This window comes from Lissotriton vulgaris, chromosome 8, assembly GCF_964263255.1.
Source record: "Lissotriton vulgaris chromosome 8, aLisVul1.2, whole genome shotgun sequence".
Taxonomy (NCBI): domain Eukaryota; kingdom Metazoa; phylum Chordata; class Amphibia; order Caudata; family Salamandridae; genus Lissotriton; species Lissotriton vulgaris.
This window is the reverse complement of record NC_141696.1, coordinates 1,555,024,571-1,555,051,311: the sequence shown is the minus strand read 5'-3', so window position 1 is coordinate 1,555,051,311 and position 26,741 is coordinate 1,555,024,571. Positions and strand designations below refer to the sequence as shown.

At 44.0% G+C, this 26,741-nt stretch overlaps 1 protein-coding gene across 2 annotated transcripts in view; it reads left to right on the top strand.

The window, feature by feature from the left end:
- Positions 1–26,741, top strand: part of LOC147700380 (histo-blood group ABO system transferase-like) — a 233,815-nt gene that overhangs the window by 79,008 nt on the left and 128,066 nt on the right. For both annotated transcript variants that reach the window (XM_086935744.1, XM_086935743.1), the window contains exon 3: positions 14,409–14,501. In XM_086935744.1, the coding sequence (XP_086791870.1) occupies positions 14,409–14,501 (93 nt within the window). The remainder of the gene's footprint in view (positions 1–14,408; positions 14,502–26,741) is intronic.

Genomic DNA, 26,741 nt, shown 5'->3' with positions numbered 1-26,741 from the left:
AGGATGCAGCCAGAAGCACAGTCCGCTCAATATGTCGTCCTGTTCGGTTCCGAGTGCTCGGCTAAGCCGGGAGCCCCCCGCCGTTAGCGGGAAGATGTGCAGGCAAAAGTTTTACAAACAGCAGTCCGGGTGTCCAAGGTCTCATAAGTTCCGCAATCAGGTCTCCAGGCTCGCTCGTCTCAGCGCCAGCGATGCAGTGGGACGTAGGTTGCAAGGTCAGCTGCCCCTCTGTAAAATACCGACCGACACTCCATAGTCGCCAAGCCCGATGCTGTGAGCCTGGCGGCCGGCCTCAACGTCCACGCGAGGTCCCGGTCTCCGCGCTGTTGCGGGCCGCCAGCTGTGCTCGAGCGTTTCTCCCACTTGCAGGGAAGCGAAAGCCCCAGGATTTCGCAGCGGGTCGTCGGAGCGCGTCCGCTATCTAAATCGGCCACTTCAGTGCAGGATCTCCGGCAGGATAGCCTCGAAGGAGGAGATGGTCCCCGGAGCCGAGGGACTACACGTCCGACCTGGACGCCATCTTGGCTCCTCCCCCAATTTGTAACTTATTTGAAGTGTTGCTAACCCATAAGGTTTTTGGGCAAGGTTTTTGTAACAATTGATATCATTTAGCTGTCTATATGCCTCCTTATTGTAATCACTTCTATTCATTAAAACAATATTGCCCCTTAGTCTGCCTCATGTATAATCAGTGAGCTGTTGTTTGTTATCTTAGAGAGAGAGAGTCTTTCTTTCTTGGTAAGATTCTCTTTATGAAACTTGTTAAGGGTAGTCACTTTACTACTACTAAATACCTTTTGTGAATACCAAAAGTCATAAAGTTAGGATTTTGTTTCAGTTTAGGAGCAGTAAAGTTAGGAATCCTAACTTTACTGCTCCTAAATGCCTTTTGTGAATACCGAAAATTGCAAAATTAGGATTTTGTCTCAGATTACTTTCGTGAATCGGGCCCGAAGTGTTTGAAATCTTGAACAAGCACTGGGTACTGCTGAAAGGGGTGCCTGGTATAGGTCACAATCTTAGTGAGAAACCCAGTATAATCTACAAAAGATGTAAGACCATCAGCGAAATTATCTGCCCTTGCTACACCCTACCAAATAAAAAATTGCAAGATACATGCTTGCAATGTCCAAAAGTTTTTTCCTTGTGGTAATTGTAAGGAATCACTGACAGAATATCAAAGGTCAGAACATTGACCTACAGAAATATCGACACAAGAATATCGAAGTCAAGAATATTGACATCCCATCTACATTATGGTAAGTACAAAAATAGCCCCAAAAAATACTGATGTTAAAAATATCGTTGTTAAAATACTTTTTTTATTAAGGTTAAACAATAATGTAAAATAAAGTAAATAATACATATAATTTAAAAAAACATAGTTAAAAATATTTTTAAATGTTTAAAAATTATAAGTAATATATATATAATGTAAAAGTAAATTAAACATATATATAATATATATACTTATTAATCTTTTTTTATAATTATTTTAATAACATACATTGTTAAAAAATATCTTATAAATTATAAATACATCTATACACATAAAACATAATTTAATAAATATATATAGCCAAAAAAAATTTCTCATCTTTTTAAAATTAATTATATATTACATTATCTAAAATAATACAAAAAATATTAGATAGCGGAGGGAATCAAAATACTATTCCAAATCCAAACAGTGCAACAGTAGGGAAAAGGTTGGATAACGTAGGTGTAGAAATTACTATTCCCACTCCAGTGAGTGCAACAGTAGGAAAAGTGTTGGATAGCATAGGTGTAGAAATTACTATTCCCACTCCAGTGAGTGCAACAGTAGGGAAAGTGTTGGCTAGAGTAGGGGTAAAAATTACTATTCCCACTCCAGTAAGAGCAACCGTGGGGAAAGTGTTGGATAGCGTAGAGGTACAAATTGCTATTCCCACTCCAGTGAGTGCAACAGTAGGGAAAGTGTTGGATAGCGTAGGGGTTAAAACTACTATTCCCACTCCAGGGTGTGTAACAGTAGGGAAAGTGTTGGATAGGGTAGGTGAAAAAATTACTATTTCGACTCCAGTGAGTGCAACAGTAGGGAAAGTATTGGATAGAGGAGGGGATAAAATTACTATTCCAACTCCAAACAGTGCAACAGTAGGGAAAATGTTGGATAGCGTAGGGTTTAAAATTACCATTCCCACTCCAGGGAGTGTAACAGTGGGGAAATTGTTGGATAGCGTAGGTGTAAGAATTACTATTTCCACTCCAGTGAGTGCAAAAGTAGGGAAAGTGTTGGATAGCGTAGGTGTAAAAATTACTATTCCCACTCCAGTGAGTCCAACAGTAGGGAAGGTGTTGGTTAGCGTAGGGGTAAAAATTACTATTCCCACTCTATTGAGTGCAACAGTAGGGAAAGTGTTGGATAGAGTAGGGGTTAATATTACTATTCCCACTCCAGGGAGTGCAACAGTAGGGAAAGTGTTGGATAGCGTAGGGGTACAAATTACTATTCCCACTCCAGCGAGTGCAACAGTAGGGAAAGTATTGGATAGAGGAGGGAATAAAATTACTATTCCAACTCCAAACAGTGCAACAGTAGGGAAAATATTGGATAGCGTAGGGTTTAAAATTACCATTCCCACTCCAGGGAGTGTAACAGTAGGGAAATTGTTGGATAGTGTAGGTGTAAAAATTACTATTTTTACTCCAGTGAGTGCAAAAGTAGGAAAAGTGTTGGATAGCGTAGGTGTAAAAATTACTATTCCCACTCCAGTGAGTCCAACAGTAGGGAAAGTGTTGGTTAGCGAAGGGGTAAAAATTACTATTCCCACTCTATTGAGTGCAACAGTAGGGAGTGTTGGATAGAGTAGGGGTTAAAATTACTATTCCCACTCCAGGGAGTGCAACAGTAGGGAAAGTGTTGGATAGCGTAGGGGTACAAATTACTATTCCCACTCCAGGGAGTGCAACAGTAGGGAAAGTGTTGGATAGCGTAGGGGTAACAATTACTATTCCCACTCCAGTGAGTGCAACAGAAAGGAAAGGGTTGGATAGCGTAGGGGTAAACATTACTATTCCCACTCCAGTGAGTGCAACAGTAGGGAAAGTGTTGGATCGCACAGGGGTTAAAATTACTATTCCAACTCCAGTGAATGTAACAGTGTGGAAAATGTAGGCTAGAGTAGGCGTTAAATTACAAACTTATCAATTAAATAATTTTTGTAAAATAAATAACATATTAATAATAAATTAACAAACAAATTAATAATAAATACCAATAACATGTCATTAATATTCACTTAAATACCATTAAATTACTTCCCAACAAATTCCCCCATAAACACACAACCTGCTACAAATAAAAAAGAACACAATTAATTTAATTAACAATTCATCAATTAATAAAAACTAATTACTAATAAAAAATTAACTAACAATAAATTAATATTCAATACCAATTAATAAAAATTAATAATTACCTAATTATAATAAATTACTTACCACCCTATTCCCCTATAAACCTGCTACACATAAAAAATAACACAATTAATTTAAGTATCAATTCCTAAAAATTAATTACCAATAGCAATGAATACAAAATATTAATAAATAAATTATAATTAATATAATTAGAAATAATCAATACATAACAATTACTCACCAATTAATAATGAATGAACAATAAATTAATAATTAATAACAATAAATAAAAACATGTTAAATAATTAATTATAATTAGATTACTTCCCACTCTATTCCCCTATAAACCCACAAACCACCACACATAAAAATAAATTTAATTTAATTATCAATTAATCAAATAATAAAAGAGTATTACCAATTAATAATTCATTAACAATCAATATTTAACAATAACAAAAAATAAAAAAATAATAAATGAATGATAATTAATAAAATGATAAATGTATCAATCAATAAAAATTAATTACCAATTAATAAATAATTAACAATACATTAATAATCAATAACAATAAATAAAAACCTATTAATTAATTATTATTTATAATTAAATTACTTCCCATCCTATTCCCCTATAAACCCGCAACCTGCTCTGATCCAGATCCAGACAAGCCCCAGGACCACGCTACACGGCACCCTAATCTACAGACCAGTAGGACCTCGCACCCACCCCGCAACTACCGTCGCCGAGCTCGCCGCACTCCACGCCATCACCTCTATGGACTACATTCTACTCGGGGACCTGAATTTCCACCTCGACAACGACAACGATCCCGACTCTATCACTCTCCTCAACAACTCTACCAACCCAGGACTGAAGCAACTCGTCAATACGCCTACCCACAGAGCGGGTCACACCCGCGACCCCATCTTCGTGGAAAGAACAAGCCTCCTCTTCAACCAAACCACCCAGCCCCCCTAGACTGACCACCACTGCGTCCACTTCACCTTCAACACACCACCACACCCAAACCTGCCCTGCCCCCACCACGACGGAACTGGAGCAAGCTCACAGAGGAGCACCTCAACACCACCCTCCGTCAAAACTCCCCCATCGACACGACCAACACCAAATCCGCAGCCAGGGAATTTCACCAATGGGTCTCCTGCTGCGCTGACAAGCTCGCACCCCTCCGCCCTGCGAAACAACGCCCTCTGAAAGCCGCCTTGTTCACCAAAAAACTTTAAGGAGCCAGTCACTCCTGCAGACGCCTAGAGAAAACCTGTCGAAACCTGAAAACCATTGAAGCATGGAACAACCACAAGAGCGCCCTAAAGGAATACCACCAGCGCATAAAAGACACCAAGCGGACGTTCATAAGAGACAAAGTCCAGACCAACGTGACCAACGCCAAGGAACTGTTCAACATCATACAGCAGTTCACAAAACCCACCTGCAAAGCCACAGACGTCACACCTTCCCAGGAACTCAGCTCCTACTCAGCTCTTACCTGAGCTTCCCAGGCCTTCTACGACAACTTCAGCGAACCAACGACGAACACCCCACCCACCCACCGCCGCCAATGAGCCGACCATCGCGGCCTGGGATCCCGTTACCATGGAACTCATCATCGCGACCATAAAGAAAACTCACTCAGGAGCCCCAACAGACCCCTGCCTACTGCACATATTCCACAAGGCCGCCACCGTCATCGCACCCGAACTAAGACACACCATCAATGCCTCCCTCAGATCAGGCATCTGCCCAGACGACTGGAAATGGGCAGAGGTAAAACCACTCCTCAAATAGCCAACGCCCGACCCAACGGACATGAAAAACTACCGGCCCATCTCTCTCCTCCCCTTTGCGGCCAAAGTCATTGAGAGACTTGTAAACGCCCAGTGGACCGCCTTCATCAAAGAGAACACCATCCTGGACGCCTCCCAGTCTGGATTCCGCAGCAACCACAGCACCGAGACCGCACTCCTCGCCTCCACTGACGACATCTGCATGCTACTAGTTCAGGGACACACTGCAGCCCTCATCCTTCTCGACCTCTCCGCAGCCTTCGACACGTCTCACATAGCACGCTCGCAGACAGACTTCACAACGCGGGAATACAAGGAGCCGCCCTCGACTGGATCCAATCCTTCCTCTCTGGCTGAACCCAGAGGATTCGACTCCCTCCCGTCCTCTCCAAACCCACGGAAATCAACTGCGGAGTACCCCAGGGATCATCACTCAGCCCCACACTCTTCAACATCTACATGGCCCCCTCGCCACCAGTGTCAGAGAGCACGGGCTCAGCATTGTATCATACGCCAATGATACCCAGCTCATCCTCTCACTCACGAAGAAACCCGAAGACTCCAGACTCTGCTTCCAGGAAGGAATGAAGAATGTGGCAGCCTGAATGAAAGACAGCTGCCTGAAGCTCAACTCAGAGAAGACCGAGGTCCTCATCCTCGGACCTCTGCCTGGGACAATACCTGGTGGCCCGCAGCCCTTGGGAGCCCACTCACCCCTACAGACCACGCCCGTAACCTCATCATCATCCTTGACTCCTCCCTCTCCATGAACCGCCAGATCAACGCTGTCACCTACACTAGTTTCAACTATCTTTGCATCCTCTGTAAGACCTTCAAATGGATCCCCCCAGACTGCAGAAGGACCGTCACCCACACACTCATAACCAGCAGACTGGACTACGACGGGACCAGCAAAACTCTTCTACACAAACTCCAAACCATCCAGAACTCCGCAGCCAGACTCATCCTCAGGACACACCATCACAAGCACATGGCCCAACACCTACGAGACCGCCACTGGCTCCCCGTCGAGAAGAGGGTCGCCTTCAAACTCCTCACCCATGCCTACAAATCCCTCAACATCGGACCCAAATACCTCAAAGAGAGAGTATCCTTCCACGTACCGAAGAGGAACTTCCCCTCTGCCAACCTCACCCTGGCAGAGTTCCCAGGCATCCACAGAAACAGAACCAGTGGGAAAGCATTCTACGAAATCGCAGCCAAAACCTGGAACGAGCTCCCGGTGAACATCAGACACTCCCCGACCTTGGACACGTTCAGGAAGAACCTCAAGACCTGGCTTTTTGACTGATCCGGAGCCGCCCCCCCAGCACCTTGAGATCCTCATGGGTGAGTGCCGCGCTATATAAACCCCTGATTAACTGATTGATAATAAAACACAAAATTTACTTACAAAAAATTACTAATTTCTAAACATTTAATACATATATTTAAAAATAATAAAAATATATTACAAAATTTTTTAAACATACATATAAAATACATACTAAAATACATAACACTAATATAAATTATTAACAACAATATTTTTGCTAACGATATTACTTAATTCGATATTACTTCCTTCGATATAAAAAGAACTATATTACTTACCTTAAGGACAATATTCTGGTCACCGATATTCTTGACATCGATATTCTGTCCCTACGACGTAAAAAATTCGATATTAGTGTAGGTCGATATAAAAAAATGATATTTTGGCTCTGCACCAATTGTAAGGTGTGTCACCTGGGATTAAGGACTTTGAAGTTTGAATACAACACCAAGAGAATGCCCACTGTCAAACATTACATAAATTGCCAATCATGCTATGTCATTTATGTAATTATTTGTGTCTGCGAAAAAATACATGTGGGAAGTACTACACGTTCACTTAAAACACAAATTATGGAACATCGTAGGGCCTGCATCAATGTTGATCAGTCATATTCCCTAGTGTCGCATGAATGAACTGCAGGGAAGAATAGAGCAAATTTCTAATTCTATGCGATAGATCTGGCACTCCCAAATCGAAGGGGAGGGAACAGAGAACTGGATTTGTGAATTGTGGGCAGTAACAATAGGATTCAATTTATATCACAAATGTTATAATTTCTTGTAGAGGGTCTAGACTAGTTGTGTGATGCTGTGATCTTTTGAAGAAGATGAGAATCTTAGGATGTGCAACTATATAAGGATGAGAGTAAGTTATGGACTATTTGAAATGTTGAAAGATGATGGGACATCTAATTTAGACTGCAATGCCCAGAGTTGGAAACACTGAAGGACAACCATTCCAGAGTAGGATGTTCGGTGTTGGTTTGACAAGTATATACTGACTTTGTCAGTGACATGAAATATGAAGATGGCATAAGTGGTTTTGGGTTTAGAGGTGTTGTAATCCAGGTGGACATAAAAAATGTAGTCTTCATCCAAGCACATGTGGCATAGAATATATCCCAAAAAAATGGATTCGTATTAATCAATCAATCAATCAGTACATTTGTAAAGCGCACTACTTACCCGTGAGGGTCACAAGGCGCTGGGGGTGGGGTGGGGGTGTTGCTACTCATCGAACAGCCAGGTCTTGAGGAGTCTCCTGAAGGCCAGCAGGTCCTGATTCTGTCGTAGGTGGATGGGGAGGGTGTTCCAGGTCTTAGCAGCAAGGTGGGAGAACGATCTGCGGGGGATGGTGGCGAGGGCGAGGTCAGCAGAGCAAACATGGCGGTTCGGGGTTTAGAAGGTGAGTTGTTCGTTGAGGTACACTGTCCGGTGTTGTAAAGAGATTTGTGAGCGTGGGTGAGGAGCTTGAAGGTGATCCTCTTGTTGATGGGGAGCCAGTGCAGGTCTCTCAGGTGGGTGGTGATGTGGCTGTGTTGGGGGATGTCGAGGATGAGGCGTGCAGAGGTGTTCTGTATGCGTTGTAGTCATTTCTGGAGTTTGGCTGAGGTTCCTGCATAGAGGGCATTGCCGTAGTCCAGTCTGCTGCTGACGAGGACCTGGGTGACTGTCCTTCTGGTACCAGTGGGGATCCATCTGTAGATCTAGCGGAGCATGTGGAGGGTGTTGAAGCAGGAGGAGGAGACGGCGTTCACTTGCTGGGTCATTGACAGCATGGAGTCCAGGATGACTACCAGGTTGCATGCGTGTTTAGTGGGAGTCGGTGCAGCTTCCAGCGCGGCCGGCCACCATGAGTCGTCCCAGGCGGAGGGGGTGGATCCAATGATGAGGACCTCCGTCTTGTCCGAGTTCAGTTTCAGGCTACTGTTCGTCATCCATTCGGCGATGGCCTTCATTCCTTCGTGGAGGTTTGATTTAGCAGTGGCCTTGGTTAGGGAGAGGTTCAGCTGGATGTCATCGGCGTATGAGACGACATTACAGTCCAGTGTTTTTCTTTGAACATGTGCTAAGAAAATGTAGGGATATGAATGCCTTCTATGACATTGGCATAATTTGTTTAACTTGGTGAGTAAATGCTGAATTATGATATGGAATTCACACAATGACGGTGTGGTATGTAATTAGGAATAGTGGTAAAATTTAATGGACCTTAAATACTCATATAGTAAGAACATGCTGTGTAATACATTATTTAAAACGTTGAAGTCTGGTACGTGATGTAAATTGTAAAAGATAAATGGTGTAAAGCGGACAGAAGAATGCATGTGTGATAATGATTTTATGCAGCGATCTAGTTGAAAAGACAGCGTGTACCGTTAGATGTCATGGGTGCAGTTCCTGGTGGGCCCGCACAGGTGCAGTAACATGCCAGTGTAATGGACTAGTGCTTAGAGATGGAGTCCCATGTAGGATATTTAAGCCCGCCACAAAAGCAATCGCGGTTTGGCAGAACGCATCAGATGCCAAAACCACGAGGACATAGTTTCAAGGGCCGAACACGGGTGAGATGCTGATACACATCTTGATCTTGACTTTGGTGACTTTTGTGCATCTCGCCATTTTTGGAGATGGTCTCCATCTATACCCACGACCCGGACCCACCATTTTGTTTAACCTTTGTTACGTTCCTTCTTCCCTCCCCACTCCTCCTGATGACCCTCGATAGTTTTTCTCTTTTTGCTGGACTGCCTTAAATATGTATGTATGTATGTTTATGTGTGTATATGTATGTGTGTGTATATATATATATATATATATATATATATATATATATATATATATATATATATATATATATATGTATTATATCATTGTCCAAGCCTAATCGCTGTTAAAATGTAATCCTGTGTGAATTTACTATTTGTATATATAGACCTCTAACCACTAGTATATGTAGTAGACCTGTGGAGGAGTGTGGCTCAATGGTTAGAGCGGCAGACCCTGATGCAGGGTTCGATTCCCGCCTCGGCGGGGTCTCGGGCTCAATTTCCTCGGACCTGTTAATTCTCGTCTCGGTGCCTATTCTAATCACGGGCCCCACGCTGCAACTTTGGGCAATAGCTTGCTTAGCCTCCACACCGGCCCCAACAGCGCTAAGGATGCCTGGCTTCACCCTGGGGTGCCCAGGAGTGGACACTTCACAGGGAAAGCCAGGAGGGGTTCCACAGCGGTATGAGTATCAGTGCCAGGAAGCCGAATAGGTTACACCACAAAGTGACCGTCTGGTGACAGTGCGCTCTATAAGTACCATGACATTTACATTTACATTTACCTTTGTACTCACACAAACATTCCTATGTGATTTTAGAGTTTATCTGTTCGTATCTTTCCTTGAGTGACTTTACAACTTGTACATATGATTTTTTTTCCTGTTTATATCTCTTCTCTGAGTGACTTTAAACCTTGTACATTTGCAATTTTTTTCTGTTTGTATCTCTTATGTAACTCATGTAATCCAAAATCCTTGTGTATCAGCAACTGATTCTTTGGTAAAGCACTCTGACACCTTCGGGTAATGTTTGCGCTATATAAAATCGCATTAAATAAATAAATAAAATGAACACAATGTGCTTACTTTTCCTTTTGATTTGGTATAGTGCACACTTGAAAAAAGCGCATGTCGGAGCATGTGTATACTGCTACATAATAACTATACATATGGGAAATCTGAACTTTCCTATTCTCGTGATCGGGTATTATAGATGTATGGCATCTCGAGCTGAAGACAAATTGTTGACTCAGTGTAAATCTTACGTATTATTGTCCGAAGAATATGTTATGTTATGTTATATGGTCTTTTATAGCGCACGGCTGCCCCAGCAAAGGGGCGTCCCGGCGCTTTACAGAAAGAAAGGAAAGTAAGCCACAGCAGATGGAAACCTAGAATTCACACACATAGATGGTTTAGCAGAAGAGGTGGGTTTGTATGGCCTTTCTAAATGACAGCAGGTCATTGAGACCACGAATTTGGGAAGGTAAAGCATTCCAGAGATTAGCTGCGAGGTACCGGAAGGAGCGGCCGCTCATCCGGGCCAACTTGAAACGGGGTACAACTGCCAAGTTTTGGCCTTCCATATCAGAGGACACGTCGGGGTGTGTATGTTGTTAAAAGTGGGCTCAGCATAGGTGTAGAGGCAGTTTTCAAGACCTTGAATGCGAGACATAAGGTCTTGAAATGAATCCTCTTCTCTACCGGGAGCCAGTGGAGTTTAGTGAGCGTGCTTGTCACTGATTTAAATCGAGGGAGACCTGTCAAGGCTCTTGCCGCTGCATTCTGGACTCGTTGCAGTCTTGATTTTTCAGCCTGGTTCACCCCTAAAAGTAGGGAGTTTGCGTAGTCCAGCCGTGAGAGAATGGCTGACTGCACCACAAGCTAGCGCATCTGGGGGTCGAAACACTTTAGGATCGGCTTGAGGTTCCGAAGGATCCAAAGCACGTTGCCACAACCTTTTTAGTCTGGTGGGTAAAGTTAAGGGCGGATATAATGGATTCACACTGTAGTTGTAGTAGCCCCCTTTTATTTTATTTATTTATAAAGTTTTATAAAGCGCAACTAGACCCAATAGGGTATCAGAGCGCTTTACATTTAGGATCGTTGCGTTAAAAGTTACATCAGTTACAAGACCATAGTAAGGTACAGTGCTTGTTTGGTATATACAGATATGTGGCTAAAAGATACATGCCAGCATAAGAAGTATTATCTAAATGAATTCTAAATCACCATAAAGAATAGAATGCAAGAATAACTCTGGCGCCTATAGTTAGTTTAACTCAAACAAGTTGTGGGTAATGAAAATTGTAAACAATATGTTACATTTGTGAATTCCTGTCACAATGCATACCGTTTATTTTCCATGGAGCTCAAGATAATTGGCTAAATCTAATGAGAACGGGCAGGAAAGTACTGTATTTGAGGGTATTAATTTATCGCCCGCAAAGCAACATAAAGGAATGCACATATAAACTCATACGACTTTCCCCCACTTTTTAAACAATTTTTTACGATTTTCACTTTTTACTTGCTTTGTTTTTCTTTGCTTTTTGCGGTTTGGATAAGACCAATCGCAGACAGTGTGTTGCTTTTTTTTGCACATTTATATAGCACAAACTCGACCCAAAGGTATTGGAGCTCTTTACATGAGCACCGGTTACATTACACAAGGACTCATTAATTTGTTTTGGTAGGCACAGGGAAATTAAGGCAAAAAACACAGTTGATGGACAGAATGCAGAACAATGTCTTACATTCACCCCAGTACAAAGATCTGGGCCTAAATCCATCGTTTTTTGGCACTCCACACCACCCTTGGTCAGAAAATGGCTATATGCAAATCAGCCTTGACCCTGTGCCTCATGGGAACAGTCCAGCCCGAACTACCAAGCCATGTCTTTCCTAGACCGGAATCAAGCATCCAAGGACCGGTTTCTGGCTATCAGCCTTCTTCAGCCTGGATAGCTTGACTCCAGTGACGTGGAGAGCCTGGGACTCACGTCTGAGCATACCCAGCCCACTCGGGTGAAAATTGCAAAAAACACAGTTGATGGACAGAATGCAGAACAATGTCTTACATTCACCCCAGTACAAAGATCTGGGCCTAAATCCATCGTTTTTTTGCACTCCACACCACCCTAGGTCAGACAATGGCTATATGCAAATCAGCATTGACCCTGTGCCTCATGGGAACAGTCCAGCCCGAACTACCAAGCCATGTCTTTCCTAGACCGGAATCAAGCATTCAAGGACCGGTTTCTGGCTATCACCCTTCTTCAGCCTGCATAGCTTGACCCCAGTGATGTGGAGAGCCTGGGGCTCCGTCCATCACCACCTCTTTTTGTACCGCTTTTCGCTGCCATAAGTGTTGCAGGGTATGCTCAGACGTGAGTCCCTTGCTCACTTTGCCACTGGATTCAGGCAAGCCGGGCTGAAGGCGGCTGGAATGCCACCGTTTAGGAGGCCAGCCAATGGAGAAGAGGGGTGGGGCTTAACCCTCGCTAGAGAAGTACACTAAAGTCATTAAATCTCACGAGCTTGAGTGCGCATGTGCGCTCCCGACGCCACGCGAGACCTAAATAACTCAGCAGTATTGGCAGCGGGTGGGGATGTTGGGGTTTTAGAAGGAACTTTCAGCACATAAAGTGTTAAAGATCTGTTCTGAGGTGCTATAATTAATAACATTTACAAATGCCTGCTGCGACAAACATTTTTGGCGCCCTCACCCCATGACCTCTTTCTCGGATTCTCTCACTACCTAGCGGTGGCTGGCACAGGTAAACACAGTGGGGCGGGGCGGGGCAGGGCAGGGAACTCGACAGACGATGGAATAGGTATAATTAAATAAATGAGTAATACCTATTTCGTTGTCTGCCGACTTCCTTCGCTGCCACGCCCTCTCCCGTCTCATCGTGCTTACTGTGCCGGCTGCCGCTGTCACTACCACGAGGCAAAAGCGCCCCTCATCTCTCCAATCATAAGTTATTGCTAAACACAGCGTACCCAATGAGGTCAGCGATCCCTTCACAGGTCAGGGCCCAGTGCGGCCGCACCGGTCGCACTGCCCTGAAGCCTGCACTGGATTTAACATATGACACTAGTACAAAGAGAGCATCAAAGCACTGAGAGGACTACAATATGTTTTGTGCTGTAGATTAGAAGGCTACACAACCTTTAACACACTCCACTTCACTCTATCAAAAACCCACAGCCATACAAATGTTACTGTATTCTATTCCCCCAGATTTCACCAGTTTTACATTTGTATTCCTAGCTTTCCAACTTCACACACAGTGCTCTTCACTGAAGCCTGAACACAAGCAAACATTCCTCTTTCCCCTTTTCTGCTATTCTCAATTTACTCGTTTTGCAAAAGCCATACTAGCATTTTTTTTTACTACTTGCTTGCCATTGATTCTAAATCTTTGTCAATTTCTTCTGTATGATGTTTGACCTTATTTTATCTCACAAAGCTTGCACAAAATGCAAGTTACTTCCCAAAGCAGGACTTGTCAGTACTAAAACACATGAAAGAATGTCTACCTTACTACTGATGTAAATATAACAAATCTGAGATGTTCTGCCTGCCAGTTCAGTTAGGAAAGATACCTGCTCTGTGAAGTTTCAGGGCATACATTAATATGAAAGTTAACAATCTGAAATGTTGCACCATGATTGGTGTTAGTGTTAGGAGCCCTTCTGACCCGGGGTAATAATCTGTAAGGGGCATGAAAGGAGAAAGGAAGCTTCACCCAAAGGCAGGCAAGCAATCCAGGAGGTGCAGGTTCATGTTGGCTGGAGTAAATGTTTTATTGCAAGACTGCTGGTTCCGGCTTTTTGGTGGGACTCCTTTTCAGGGGTCTTACCCCAAATTAATATTATGCCAAGGTTTTTTTTGCAAAGTCTTTCTGAAGTATAGAAAATGAAATAATTTACTTGATGTAGCCTCCTTAAACGCTGGATAGCGTCTACTAATAATCCAACATAGGAAATATCGTCGGCGAACGCAGGGACGCTAGTGCGCATGCGAGAACGCATTTTTAAAGCGCGAGCAAGAAAAAACATCCGTTTCGCAGCAGATTGTGAACGTTTTGACATTTTTGTCAAATCATCACAATTTCCACGAGCGGAATGAAATTTACCGCCCAGGCTGTAACTGCGCTTTCAGTTTGCCTTTTGAAACTGCCACAATCTGAAATGTGAAGTTATTTATGGCCAACAGAGTTAGACTCCCCTTAGCTGCTTCATGTGTAAATGCTTGTTCTGATGTTTACTGGTCTTCCTTTCTTCTCCACTTCTCTAGGGGCACCATGGTCCGGGACGCTGACAAATATCTGCTGGATATTTTCATCTTCCGCTCACTTGCTGTAGCTGTTGCCGCCTTCTTCATCTGCAAGTATGTTATTCTTAGTAGTTCCTTGATTTTCTGTAAGGTCTGCCACACTCCACAGTGTCCAGGTTTTCCGTGACTCCAAGAACCAAACAGAAAATTGTTACCCTACTCGGCAAGGACCTCTTCCTCAAATACAGTAAGGGGATCAGAGGAAAGGCACACCCGGTGGTTCAGCATTTCCTGCCATTTTAGTGCACAATAAATATACTGATGTGTCTTGGTAGAACTGTGTTGTGCTCGCACAGGTTGGATCCGCATATATCACTAGAGAGCAACCTTTCCAATTTAGTAAAATAATTCTGGCAATTGATCCATGCGTCGAACCGTGAGAGACTGTTGCGAATACCAACCTAGGATTTAGAAACCCTGACAAATCTCCTCTTTCCAACCACTCGGGGGTATACACCATCCCAGTCTCATACAGAAGAGCTCCTGTTCAAAACTAACTACTATGGGCCAGATGTAGGTAATCTCAATTTACCTATTCTTAAATACTGAATGTTACCGATTCAGTATTTAAGAATAGGTAAATGGGATGCAGATAATTATTCGGTAAATTTTACCGAATCGGTGGGATTTGGTAATTAAGAATCGGTATTTACCGATTCGGTAATTCCCATTCATTCCTATGGGCCTGATGGAGGCCCATAGGAATGAATGGGAAGCCATTCAGTATTACCGATTCGGTAAATACCGAATTGGTAATATGGGGAAAATTTTCAAGGGTGGCAGGGTGTCACATTGACACCCTGTTGCACCCCCGAATAGTGCATGGGTGCACATGTGGCACACATATGCCACATCGCACTGTTGTAAAAGCAAAATAATTGCTTTTTCAAACGTTTTCGATATTTACCACCAACTTGTAGTTGGTGGTAAATAACGAATCCTTAACTCAGGAATGCACTAACTTGAGTGCTCCCTATGTTACGGATTCGGTAATTTACCGAATCGGTATGTTAAGAATTCGGTAATTTACCGATTCCTTAAATTACTGATTCGGTAAAATACCAAATCCAGGAATCATGCCACCTACATCTGAAAAGCCAAATACCGGTCGGTAACGGCCGAAATTTGGTAACTTCGACCGGTATTGGGCGACCTACATCTGGCCCTATATTGTGTAAATCATTGCTCATGATAATCAATGGAAGAACATTTTTCTGCCTCCCCATAGCTCTAACCAACACGTCTGAGAATATGGAAGTATTATTGGCTATATTTTGATTTGTATTGAATATTGGCACATGGTTCATGGTTCATAGAGGGCGACACTAGTTTTCCTTGATGATTGAAATGCACAGAGCAGGTATTTATAGAGAGACTTTAGGGGGAATGATGGAACATATATGTTGTCTAGTAACTTCCCAGCTCAATGGTTTTGGCTGCGTACATTAAAGTGAACCTATGCGAGGTATGGCACATGACTGGATACGTGTATTGTTCCAATAATGATGAAACTATGGCCTACTGTTAAAGATTAATATGAAAAAGGAAGCTTAGGCATGGCCTCTCGAGCATTGCAGACAATAATCTGCAATTACAAACAACCATTTAAATATCCTATATTTGAAAAAATAGATATAGTTGAAAAATTTGAGAAAGTGGTTAGTTAGTTGGGGTGGATTGGTGTGTACCTCAAGTAATAAAGTCTCTATCCACTTAGGTCCAGTTAAAGTTTTCAGTATTTTAAACCTGAGCTCAACCCCTGGCAGCTACGGCACAGAGCAGACATGCTTAACTTAATAAAAATTTGTAAAATATTTAGAAGTACCAAAACAGTTAAGTCATAAACTCCACTCAATAAAAATCCTAGTCCATTTAAAAAAAGTAAAGTTACATTTAATGAATTAAATAACACCCAAAACAATCCAATAAGTAGAACCATTGATATATGGTTTTAAAGATTTAAGGGGAAATTGCATCAAAAAGCTTAAGCTGCCAATGGCAGTTAAAAACTGAGGTAAACCGGGACCCAGGTGTAATGTGAGGCAGACAGCGATGGTGCACCAAGTGCACGAAGTAAATTTGTCCAACTGGAGTCTGGACGTAGAAAAGTAAAAAAAAATCTTCTGGTCCAAAAGGGGACTTTGTCATTTACCTGATGAAATACCCCTCTCCATGTGGGACAAAGCTGAAACTGCAGCTGCTGACATGAAACCAAAAGTTGGAAACATGAAGCCAGTTGGTACCACTGAAACTCTGGAGCTATATGTGTTTTATGGTTGAAAAAGTCTCTAAATACCAGCTGAGGTATACACACAGCCAGGCAAGAAATGCCACTCCAGTCAGAGTAAGCTAGACACACACTAAAAGACTGCCTGTGCTCACCTACTGGTAGCTTGGCACAGGGCAGTCAGACTTATCTAAAGAGGCAATGTGTAAAGTATGTGTGAAACACACACATACACACAGTAACACAATTAATACACCATAAAAGGACTCCAAGCAGGATTAGAAAAATAGATTATTATATTCGGAACAAAACAAGACCAAAGCGACAAAACTCAAATGTATAGAAGTTGAGATATTGATTTTTTTTTGGGGGGGGGACAAAGGGGGGGGAGAATTTTTTTTCAATTTTGCATAGTAAATCAAAACATTCTCCATTACATCATGTTCTATTACACTGACCGTGATTTCTTTACAATGAGTCATATTGGTTATCTGGATAATCAGTTCGTCCCATCTCACCATAGTTGCACCAGACTTTTGTTTACCACCGTCTCCCACCCTGCTTTAGTGTCGTTTATCCGGACTGGGCCTTGTCTCTTCTGTTACCATTATCCTGGGCTAGTGTCAGAGATATTGATTTTTAAAAGAATAAAATGCTGTAAAGTGCTTAGAAGCAAGTAGCGCTAAAAAAGTTCCTTTTGGTCACACTGGATTGGGGCAAAGTTAAAGTTTGGGCAGAGTAATGAGGAGCCTGGCTGGCTTCAGGACCCATACAGGCCCCAGTGAACAAAGAACCTTTTCTGGTTGCAAACAATGAACTGCGTCAATGTCTAGGCCGAAGTGCAGGATGCATTGATCTTCTCCACTCAGTGAAGACGATGTGTCAGTCCTGAAGACAGGTGCCGGAGTCGAGAGGCTTCAAGTAATGCGCCAGATTCTGCCACACTGTCGAGGGGATGCGTCGATCTCACCAAGCTGCAGTGGCAGTGGTTCGCTGTGCAACGTGCCGATCCTTGGAGACTAAGTGCTTGTTCTAAAGATATGCGCAGATTTTATCCCAGCAACCAGATTGATGTACCAGATCTGCTACACACAGCTACATGATGCACTGAAAAACGTTTTTCAAGCACATGGGCCACTTCCATTAAGCCAGGCACAGGAGGAGGTGTAGAGACGTTTCTATCCATGGTCTCAAGCAACTGATGTTAAGCCAACAAGCCTTTGGAAAACACGTGGAGAGAAGACAGAGTCCAGCTCTCACTCACACCAGACATATATTGGAGACAGACTGTCAAGCACACAGAGTTATAAGCACAGAGAAATGTCCACTTTCTAAAAGTGGCATTTCAAAAATAGCAATGCCAAATCCAACATTACCAGTAAGGAGGATTTGTCATTACCATGACAAACATATGAAACATGAAAAAACTACTCTTCTGTGATCAGGAATTACAGTTTAAAAGTGTATTAAGGAATGCCCAATGCTAACCTATGAGTGGAGTAGGCCTCGCAGTAGTTAAAAATTAAATAGGTTGTTTGTCACTATCAGGACATGCAAAACATGCCAGTACATGTCCCACCTTACATTTACACAGCAAAAGCACCCTGCCCTTAGGGCTACCTAGGGCCTATCTTAGGAGTGACATATGTGTGATGAACTGGGAGTTTTGAGTGTGGCGAGTAGTTTTAAATTCCAAGTTAAAGTGGCAGTAAACTGCACACACAGGCACTGCGTTGGCAGGCCTAAGACAGGTTTGATAGGCTACGTCTGTGGGTGGCACAATCAGTGCTTCAGGGCCACTAGTAGCATTTAACTTGCAGACCCTGGGTATATGGGATACCACTTTTCAAGGGACTTACAAGTAAATCAAATATGCCAAAAAGGTATTAACAAATTATATCATGTTTAGAGGAGAGAGTACATGCACTTTAGCACTGGTCAATAGTGGTAAGGTGCCCAGAGTCCAAAAGCAAAAAAAAGAACTCTGAAAAAGAGGGGGAGATAGGCAAAAACAATTCCGTTGGCCCTCGAGAGAGGGCAATTTTCCAACATTCACCTTCCAGCTTTTGGACCGATGCTGCTGGTGTTTGGACTTTTGGGGAACTGGGGCACTGCCTTCCAGCACCCACTGTATGTGCTCTGACTTCTAAAACAAGTAGAATTGGATAATCCCTGATTGGCATTTTAACTTACCCTGTCTTAACAGCCTCCCATATTTTATGTAAAACTCTGCTCCTCTACTGAAGTTCTTGCCACAAATGAATGGGAAATTAAGTTGTCAGTAATACCACAAACTTCAGTGTCATCATGAAAATCTTCCTCTGCTTCAAATGCATTCCTTGTAAACAAACGAGATACACAACCTTATTTGAAGCTGTCCACCTCTGTGATGTACTCAATGTGAATACAGAAATCATGTAATTCCAGAATCCACTTGCTGATGCTCGTGAACACCACATAAAGCCCTTTTTGGTAAACACCTCTTCTGTTTATGGTCTGGCGAAACACACACCTTCTTGCCCCAGATGGAGCAACTTTAGATTAGAGAATGAGGGACCTGTTTATTTTTTAGATGCAGACTAGTGAGGAATTAATTTTTGCTGTACCTATCTGTTTGTATTATTAACAGTGATTTTATTTTTATACCTGCTTATCAATCAGCAATCAATCAAACAGCATTTTTAAATTGCAGCACTATGACCCCTAAGGGTATCTGGGTGCTGATGGTGTTGCGTCTCATTCCATAAGCCAGATCTTGAGCTTCTTTCTGAAGTCTCCCAGGGACTTTGCTGTTCGGAGGTGAAGTGGCAAGTCATTCCAGGTCTTCGCAGCGATGTAGGAGAAGGAGCGGCCTCTGCTGTGGCTGCAAGGGATGTTTGGGGTGTATGCGAGGGAAGGCGAGGAGGGCAGGTGTTTTGTGGGAAGATGGAAGCTCAGTTAACAGTTGATGTAGAATGCTCCTTGATCATGTAGAGCTTTGTAGGTCTGCGTGAGGATCTTGAACTGGAATCTTTTCTGGATGGGGAGCCACTGTAGGTTTCTGTGGTGGGGAGTGATGTGGGTCCGTTTGGGGAGGTCCAGGATGAGTCTGGCTGGCATGTTTTGTATGATCTGCAGTGTTCTGCGGAGCTGTGTGGAGATGCCGGTGTAAAGCATTGCCATAGCCGAAGTGACTGGTGACAAGGGTTTGTGTGTATCCAGGCCACCCCCCACGCCGCACGGCTCCTCAGCTGTAACCGCGTTCTGCCCCCGGCGCCGAAGGTTCGCCCTTGACCTCGGTGTCCCCCTGCTGCTGCCTACTCCTTTCCTACTGCTGTCTGCCCACACTGTAATTTGTTATTTGTGCATTTATTTTCATTTTGTATTATAGTTGCTGTTTTGTATCCCTGTCTGTTGTGTGTGCCCCCCCTGTTCCCCGCTTCGCGCAGCTGGTCCCCCGCGGCCCTGCCCCCTTTCCTTCTGTACCCCCTGCCCATTGGCCTCCCCACCGAAAGCAGGAAGACGGTCACCCAGGTCCTCGTCACCTGCCGACTAGACTACGGTAACACCCTCTACACCAGTACCACAGCCAAACTCCAGAAAAGACTCCAACGGATACAGAATGCTTCCGCACGTCTCAACCTGGACATCCCCCGTCACGGACACATCTCCGCCCATCTGAGAGACCTGCACTGGCTCCCCGTCAACAAGAGGATCACGTTCAGACTCCTCACCCACGCACACAAGGCTCTCCATGACACGGGCCCCCAAATACCTCAACAACCGCCTCACATTCTACACGCCCACCCACCAGCTCCGATCCGCCAGCCTCGCCCTCGCCAGCGTCCCACAAATTCGCAGAACCACCGCTGGAGGAAGATCCTTCTCCTACCTGGCCGCCAAGACATGGAACTCCCTCCCCACCCACCTACGGCTGACCCAGGATCATCTCTCCTTCAGGAAACAACTCAAGACCTGGCTGTACAAGCAGTAGCGACTCCCCCCAGCGCCTTGAGACCCTAGTGGGTGAGTAGCGCGCTACACAAATTCGCTGATTGATTGATTGATTGATTGAACGTCTTTCTGTAATTGACTGAGGTGCATCTGAAGATTCTGCAGAGCGTGCGGAGGATGTGGAAGCAGGAGGCGGCAATGTCATTTCATGGTCAGTTCGCTGTCAGGATGATGCTTAAGTTGCACGCATGGTCGGTGCTGATGCATCCACGAGAGGTAGCAATCAAATCAAGACTGAGACTCATTCAATTCAACGTACTCCACAGAACATACTATGATAGAAAGCGGCTTCACAAAATGGGGAGGGTAGACGACCCGCGGTGTCTTCGATGCCACCAGGGCGAGGGGGACTTTTAGCATACCATTTGGACGTGCGACACGATACAAACATATTGGACACAGGTATTCAGGGAGCTGGAAGAGGTTCTGGAGGCCCCGATCCCACTGGATCCCAAGCTGGCACTGCTAGGCATGACTAATGAGGTAGACCTGACCCGTCCACTACTTACATTCCTAGTCCTTGCGCTGGTGGTAGCAAAAAGGGACATCGCAAAACATTGGGGGGCACCAGAACCACCGGGACTGGAGGAGTGGAGAATAGGATTAGACCTGTATATGGCAGCTGAGAGGGTTACTTATAAGGCAAGAAGGTGCCCCAAAAAATTCCCGGGAGTTTGGTCCAAATGGCGACATTACCAAGGGCTAGACGGGGGGGTTGTGAGGAAGTCCTTCTTTAGGTGGGGGGTAGGTTAGGCCTTGGGGACATCCATGACTTCACTAATATATGGATAAGGTACTAGAAGGGGCAAGCGATGAGTACTACGTGGCTCTGTAGATCTGAGAGTCCGAATTATGACAGACTCTATGGACACGGAGGGATGGGGGGAGGGCTTTGGAAATGTCACTGCTGCTAGTATCACCTATGTAGAGTTGGAGGGCAACTTACGTATTTGTTGGTTTATTGGGGGGTGGGTGGGGTAAAAACGAAAATGCAGATGCCTGGAACAGTCATTGGATGATCACAATTGTATACAAGTCTATATTTACTGGGGTTTTTTTACGCAATTTGCCGCCCAACCTCAAGGGTGTGGGCTAAACGCCCATGTGTTCCTTCCTAATGATGAGATGTACTAATAAGGGTTAACACTTGAAATAACCGATTGATTGTTGATGGCTTCCTGTGAATCTGCAATAAAAATGTATTTTTAAAAAAAAAAAGTTGCACGCATGGTCTTTCGGTGTGGGTGTTGGTTCGAGTTCTGCTGGACACCAGCTATGGTCCCAGATGGAGGTGTTCTTTCTGAAGATCAGTTCTTCTGTCTTGTCGTGGTTGAGTTCGAGGCATTTGTCTTTCATCCAGTTAGCTACATTGGTCAAGGCATCGCAGAAGTTGTTTTTGGCATTTGAAGGATCCTCCATGAGCAAGAGGATTAAAGCACACTAAAGACTTAGCATTATTGCACCTTCACCCATATTTTAAATGCACTGCCATTTTGTTATCCTATGTTCTACTATGCTCATTTAGCCTAACTGTTTCAGTAAGCGCTGCCTCATTCTGAAGTTGGCACAATGAAGCGAGAACTCCAGATCTAGTCATCAAGACTTTTTGTAGCCATTCTTTAACGTCTTCTCACACCTTCCCACGAGAAGAGCCAAGAACTTGCTTGTTTGTGCCTGTGCCCCAGTTGGTAAGGGGGTAAAGCTCTGGCCCGTTTAAATGCAATTTTGCACTAAGAATATGTTTAATGCTTGCTGGTTATTTTTGCATTAAACATGTGTAAGACTTCTATGAGCTTTCGGAGTGTCTGATTTCTTTTACACAAGACAGACTGATACACAAAATTTGCATAGATCCTACTTTAGCAGAGGTTATCGCGATAGCCAAACAAGTTGAACATTCTTTAGTGTGCGCCAATGAGCTGGCTAAAGGAAGTGGTTTAAAACTGCTAAGAAGAGAAATAAAGCAACTTGAAGAAAGCGAGTTCTGCCAGTACCAAATTCAAAGGTCATTGCCACAGATGTGGTCCACTGGGCACATGGTCAACAATAGGAAATGAGAATTCCCAATCTTCATTGTTCCTGATGGGTCATTTGAAGACTCAACCCACCCCTCGTAACTCACTCCTATATTCGGCAACATGCTTCATCTTTGGAACTAAAAAGAATGACCCTATTCGACCATTACTGGTTTCATTTCACTGGCTGCCCATTGAAGACAGAGGCATATACGTGAAGGTTTGTATCATTCATAAAGCCGTACACATCTCCACTCCACATTACCTGGCTGACAGACTCAAGTTATCTGTGGAAAATAAACCATCGCAGAATACCAAGCATTGCTGTCAGAAAACCCCGACTCACCCAACCCCCCTCCCATTTAAAAAGGAACGACTTATGGCATAATCCTTATCAGGAAGCATGACCAGAGACTGGAACTCCTTACCTCTGAATCTACGCACCACCACCTCAAGCACTGTCATTAAATCTGAGCTGGACGCCCATCTCTTTCAAAGACATTTGAGCTAACCTCTCCTCCTCAGTCTTCACCTCACTGGTTTAGTCTTTGAACTAATAAGCACCTCAAGATGTATAATACTACACTGTTTTTCATTGCACCTTATGCATGTATCCATTTATATTGTCCAGTGCTCTAACGCCTTTAGGTTATGTTCTCACTATATAGAAAGGCATTAATTAATAGATTAATAAACAAGAGAGCTTGTCAACAGTGCAGACGTGCAGCACACAGATCATGAAATGCAGAGTTGCTCAGGCCACCCTGGCATCGGCCACTTGCTTTTGTCCCTTGTCCTCGCTATGTGAAGGAACACAGGAAATGCTCCACAAATTGCTAGGCCTGAGAGTGACTCCCAATACCTTCCATGTGATGTTTGTTGTCCATATTGGGTGATACTATGATGAAAAAGCCAGGCACACAGTAGGCAATATTGCCTGGCTTCTGTCGCCTTACTTGACATGGCCGTTGCCTGACATCCATTTATGGGCAAACTCCAACCATCAGTCTCCAACTGCAGTTACAGGGAAAAACATCTGATTTCCATTTCCAATTCACCACAGAGATCGGCCTAATGGTGGATAACTGGATTTTGTTCCAAATCCAGGAAGTGGAACAGGACTCCAGAGCATACAACTAATGCAGTATTATTGGAAGATTCAGTAAAGATGTCCGGCTTCATGCTGTGCAGTTAGAGAACCCGTTCGTCTCCACTGTGAAGAAGGCTCTGAATGCAGAAGAGGATTCACGTAAGTTCAAAGAGGTGAAGACCTCAGCAACAACGTCTGCTCAACTGCCAGCATTCAGAACTCTTGTCATTAGAGTGCTTAATGTATGTTTGAGTCAAGGGTCCTTTTACACTGTTATACAAGTTATCTGTCCCTTCCTTCTCCAGTCCTTAAAGGGCCACATCATCTACTATCACCTGCTGTATTGTCTGCAACAGATCTCTTTATACTAACTCATGATGCATCCTGGTGATGCCTTGTTGTTGTGGTTATGAAGCTTGCACTGCCAGAGGTAAAGCGCCCTGTGTAGGAGGGTGAAGTGTGGGGTTAGCCGGCATTTTAAGTGTCCAGCGGTAATTCTAGTGGTCAGTAACTCTAGGGATGGCCGAGGAATAGCCACGCTCCTGTTGTAGGGATAATACTATCCTGAAAAAAACATTTAACTCACTCCTGACTGTCTTGCCATCATTCCAGGGGTACAATAGTTAGCGAGGAGGCGGGCAGCCACTCCCTGCAACCATGTGAAGTAGCTTTGATCCCAGCAGCGATGTGCACTGCATTCTGCAGTAATGTAATGTTCCGTGTTGGTGATTTTATTGAAGATAAGCATCGCATTAGTTGCATCAAACACATCGTCGTGTCAATTGGAGGATCACGGCGCCGTTTAACTTGAAATTTTGAGGTCGAACCCCATCCCGGAGCAAGCTGAGGTGAGGAGGGTCGGTTAGGCGCGAGGAGGAGGAATGCGCCTGAGATGGCAGCGTCAACGCGCTGACGTCACCTGCGTGGCCGCCATCTTAATTTGGGAAATTAAAGGATTCAACTACAGCGACTCGAACGTTCATAGACAAGTAGAGGTAGGAGCACGCTGTCTGCACGCTGCAATTGCACAGTGACACCCCCACCATGACCATCACTGTTTTCCAGCTGGTCGTAGGACTCGTTGAAAAAGGGTTCTTGTGAGCAGCAGGGTGTCACCCTTCACGAGCACTGTATTTGTGATACTCTCAACAGCAACTATGGAACTGTAGAATTGAGTGATTTGTAAGTGATCATGCTTCATTCTACATAAACAGCGTACCCATGATGCACACACCTAGTGTGACTTGAGCATTATTGGCTGTGTCACAAGATTTCCTTAACATTTATTAGGCTTTTGCTTTCATTTTTACTTAATTTGTAATATACTTTAATTGACCTCTGTAGATTATGTAACTTGGCTCATGTTGAAAGTAAGCATTTTGTGAGGAGTGTGTGTCAACCTTCACAGTGTCAGCTGCCTAACGATGATGCTCACACATGTTGTGACTTGCACTTTATTGTCTGTCACAGGACTTCCTTGACTTTTCATTAATGTGTTATTTTTGGGTTTCCTTTTAACATTTTCATACACCTTTATTTGTCGGTGGAGTACTAATCATGCATACACAGAGTGCTATTGTTACCCCTCCTCTCTTTCTAGCTCAACCTGGTCCACTAAGTTGGTGTAGGGGGGCTAGATAGGGATGTTTAAAACTCACATAGGAGCACAGGATGGGCAGGAATTTAAAGCTGCGAGAGAGAAAGCCTGACTTTTAAACACTCTTCACAAAAAGGGAAAACGTGTTTTTAAATATCTCCCTGTGTGTACAGAACCTAATGGGGATCGCATTGAAGAAGTGTGTATTCAAGCTAAGAAACACCCTGAATGCAGGTTTGTAAAAGAAATTAATGTAGTGATGAAAAGATACAAATTCTCTACTTGTCCTTAATCTGAGAATGAAACGATTGATGAATTTGTGGCAAAGCTTAGGGAATAGTCCATGAAATGCAAGTTTGTGGCAATGACAGATGAGTTTGTGTGGGATCAATTGATCGTTCATTGCAAAAGAAAAAAAAATCAGGAGTGGCAATGGACTTCCTAAAAACACATCCTTGCTACATTATTATTATTACTAGGAAGCTTATAGAGTGCAATGGTTACTCCGACCGGAGTGTCCCCGCGCTAGGACATACTAAACCCCAACGACCCTCCCTCGCTGCCCACCATCGAGCGCGGATAACCACAACAAGAAGGCACCCTGCTACTTTAGCCCTCCCGGGGGTGACGCAAGAGCCAAGTCTTCACTTTCTTATGGCACATAGACTCCAAATCAGATGTCCTCAGATCCACTGGGAGCTCATTCCATGCCTTAGCTGCCTGGAAACCGAAGGATCTTCCGCCGACCCGCGCCTTCCCCACCCTGGGCACAGTCAATCTTGCACTGCCCAGCGATCTCAGATTACGAGCAGGCTGATAGACTGTCAGGAGGGGAAGTAAAAAATGTGGCCCACTTTTCCTAAGGATCCTATGACTAAAGCATAGGGCCTTAAAAGTACCTCTGGCCCGAATAGGGAGCCAATGCAGTTCCTTCAAAGCTTCTCCCACCGAGGGCCTCCTTGGGACATTCAAGATAAGCCTGGCTGGGGCATTTTGGACCTTCTGCAAGATGTTAAGATTTTTTGCAGTCACCCCTAGATATAGGACATTGCAATAGTCAAGGCGAGATGTGGCCAAAGCCTGTACAATAGTTCCCCCTAGCATGAATCTTACGTAGCATCTTCAAGATGCCAAAACATGTCACAGCCACAGCAGATATTTGCTCGGAGAAGGAAAGAGTTTTGTCGAACCACACTCTCAAATTTTTCACCTTGGCTTTCGGCACTGGACTAGGCCCAAGTGTATCTGGCCACCAGTGCTGCGACCAAAGAGAGGGCTGTTTTCCAACCACCATCACCTCAGTCTTCCCTGCATTTAACTGGAGGCAGCTCAGTCTCATCCAATCCATAAGCTCACCCAGGCAAGTTCTGAA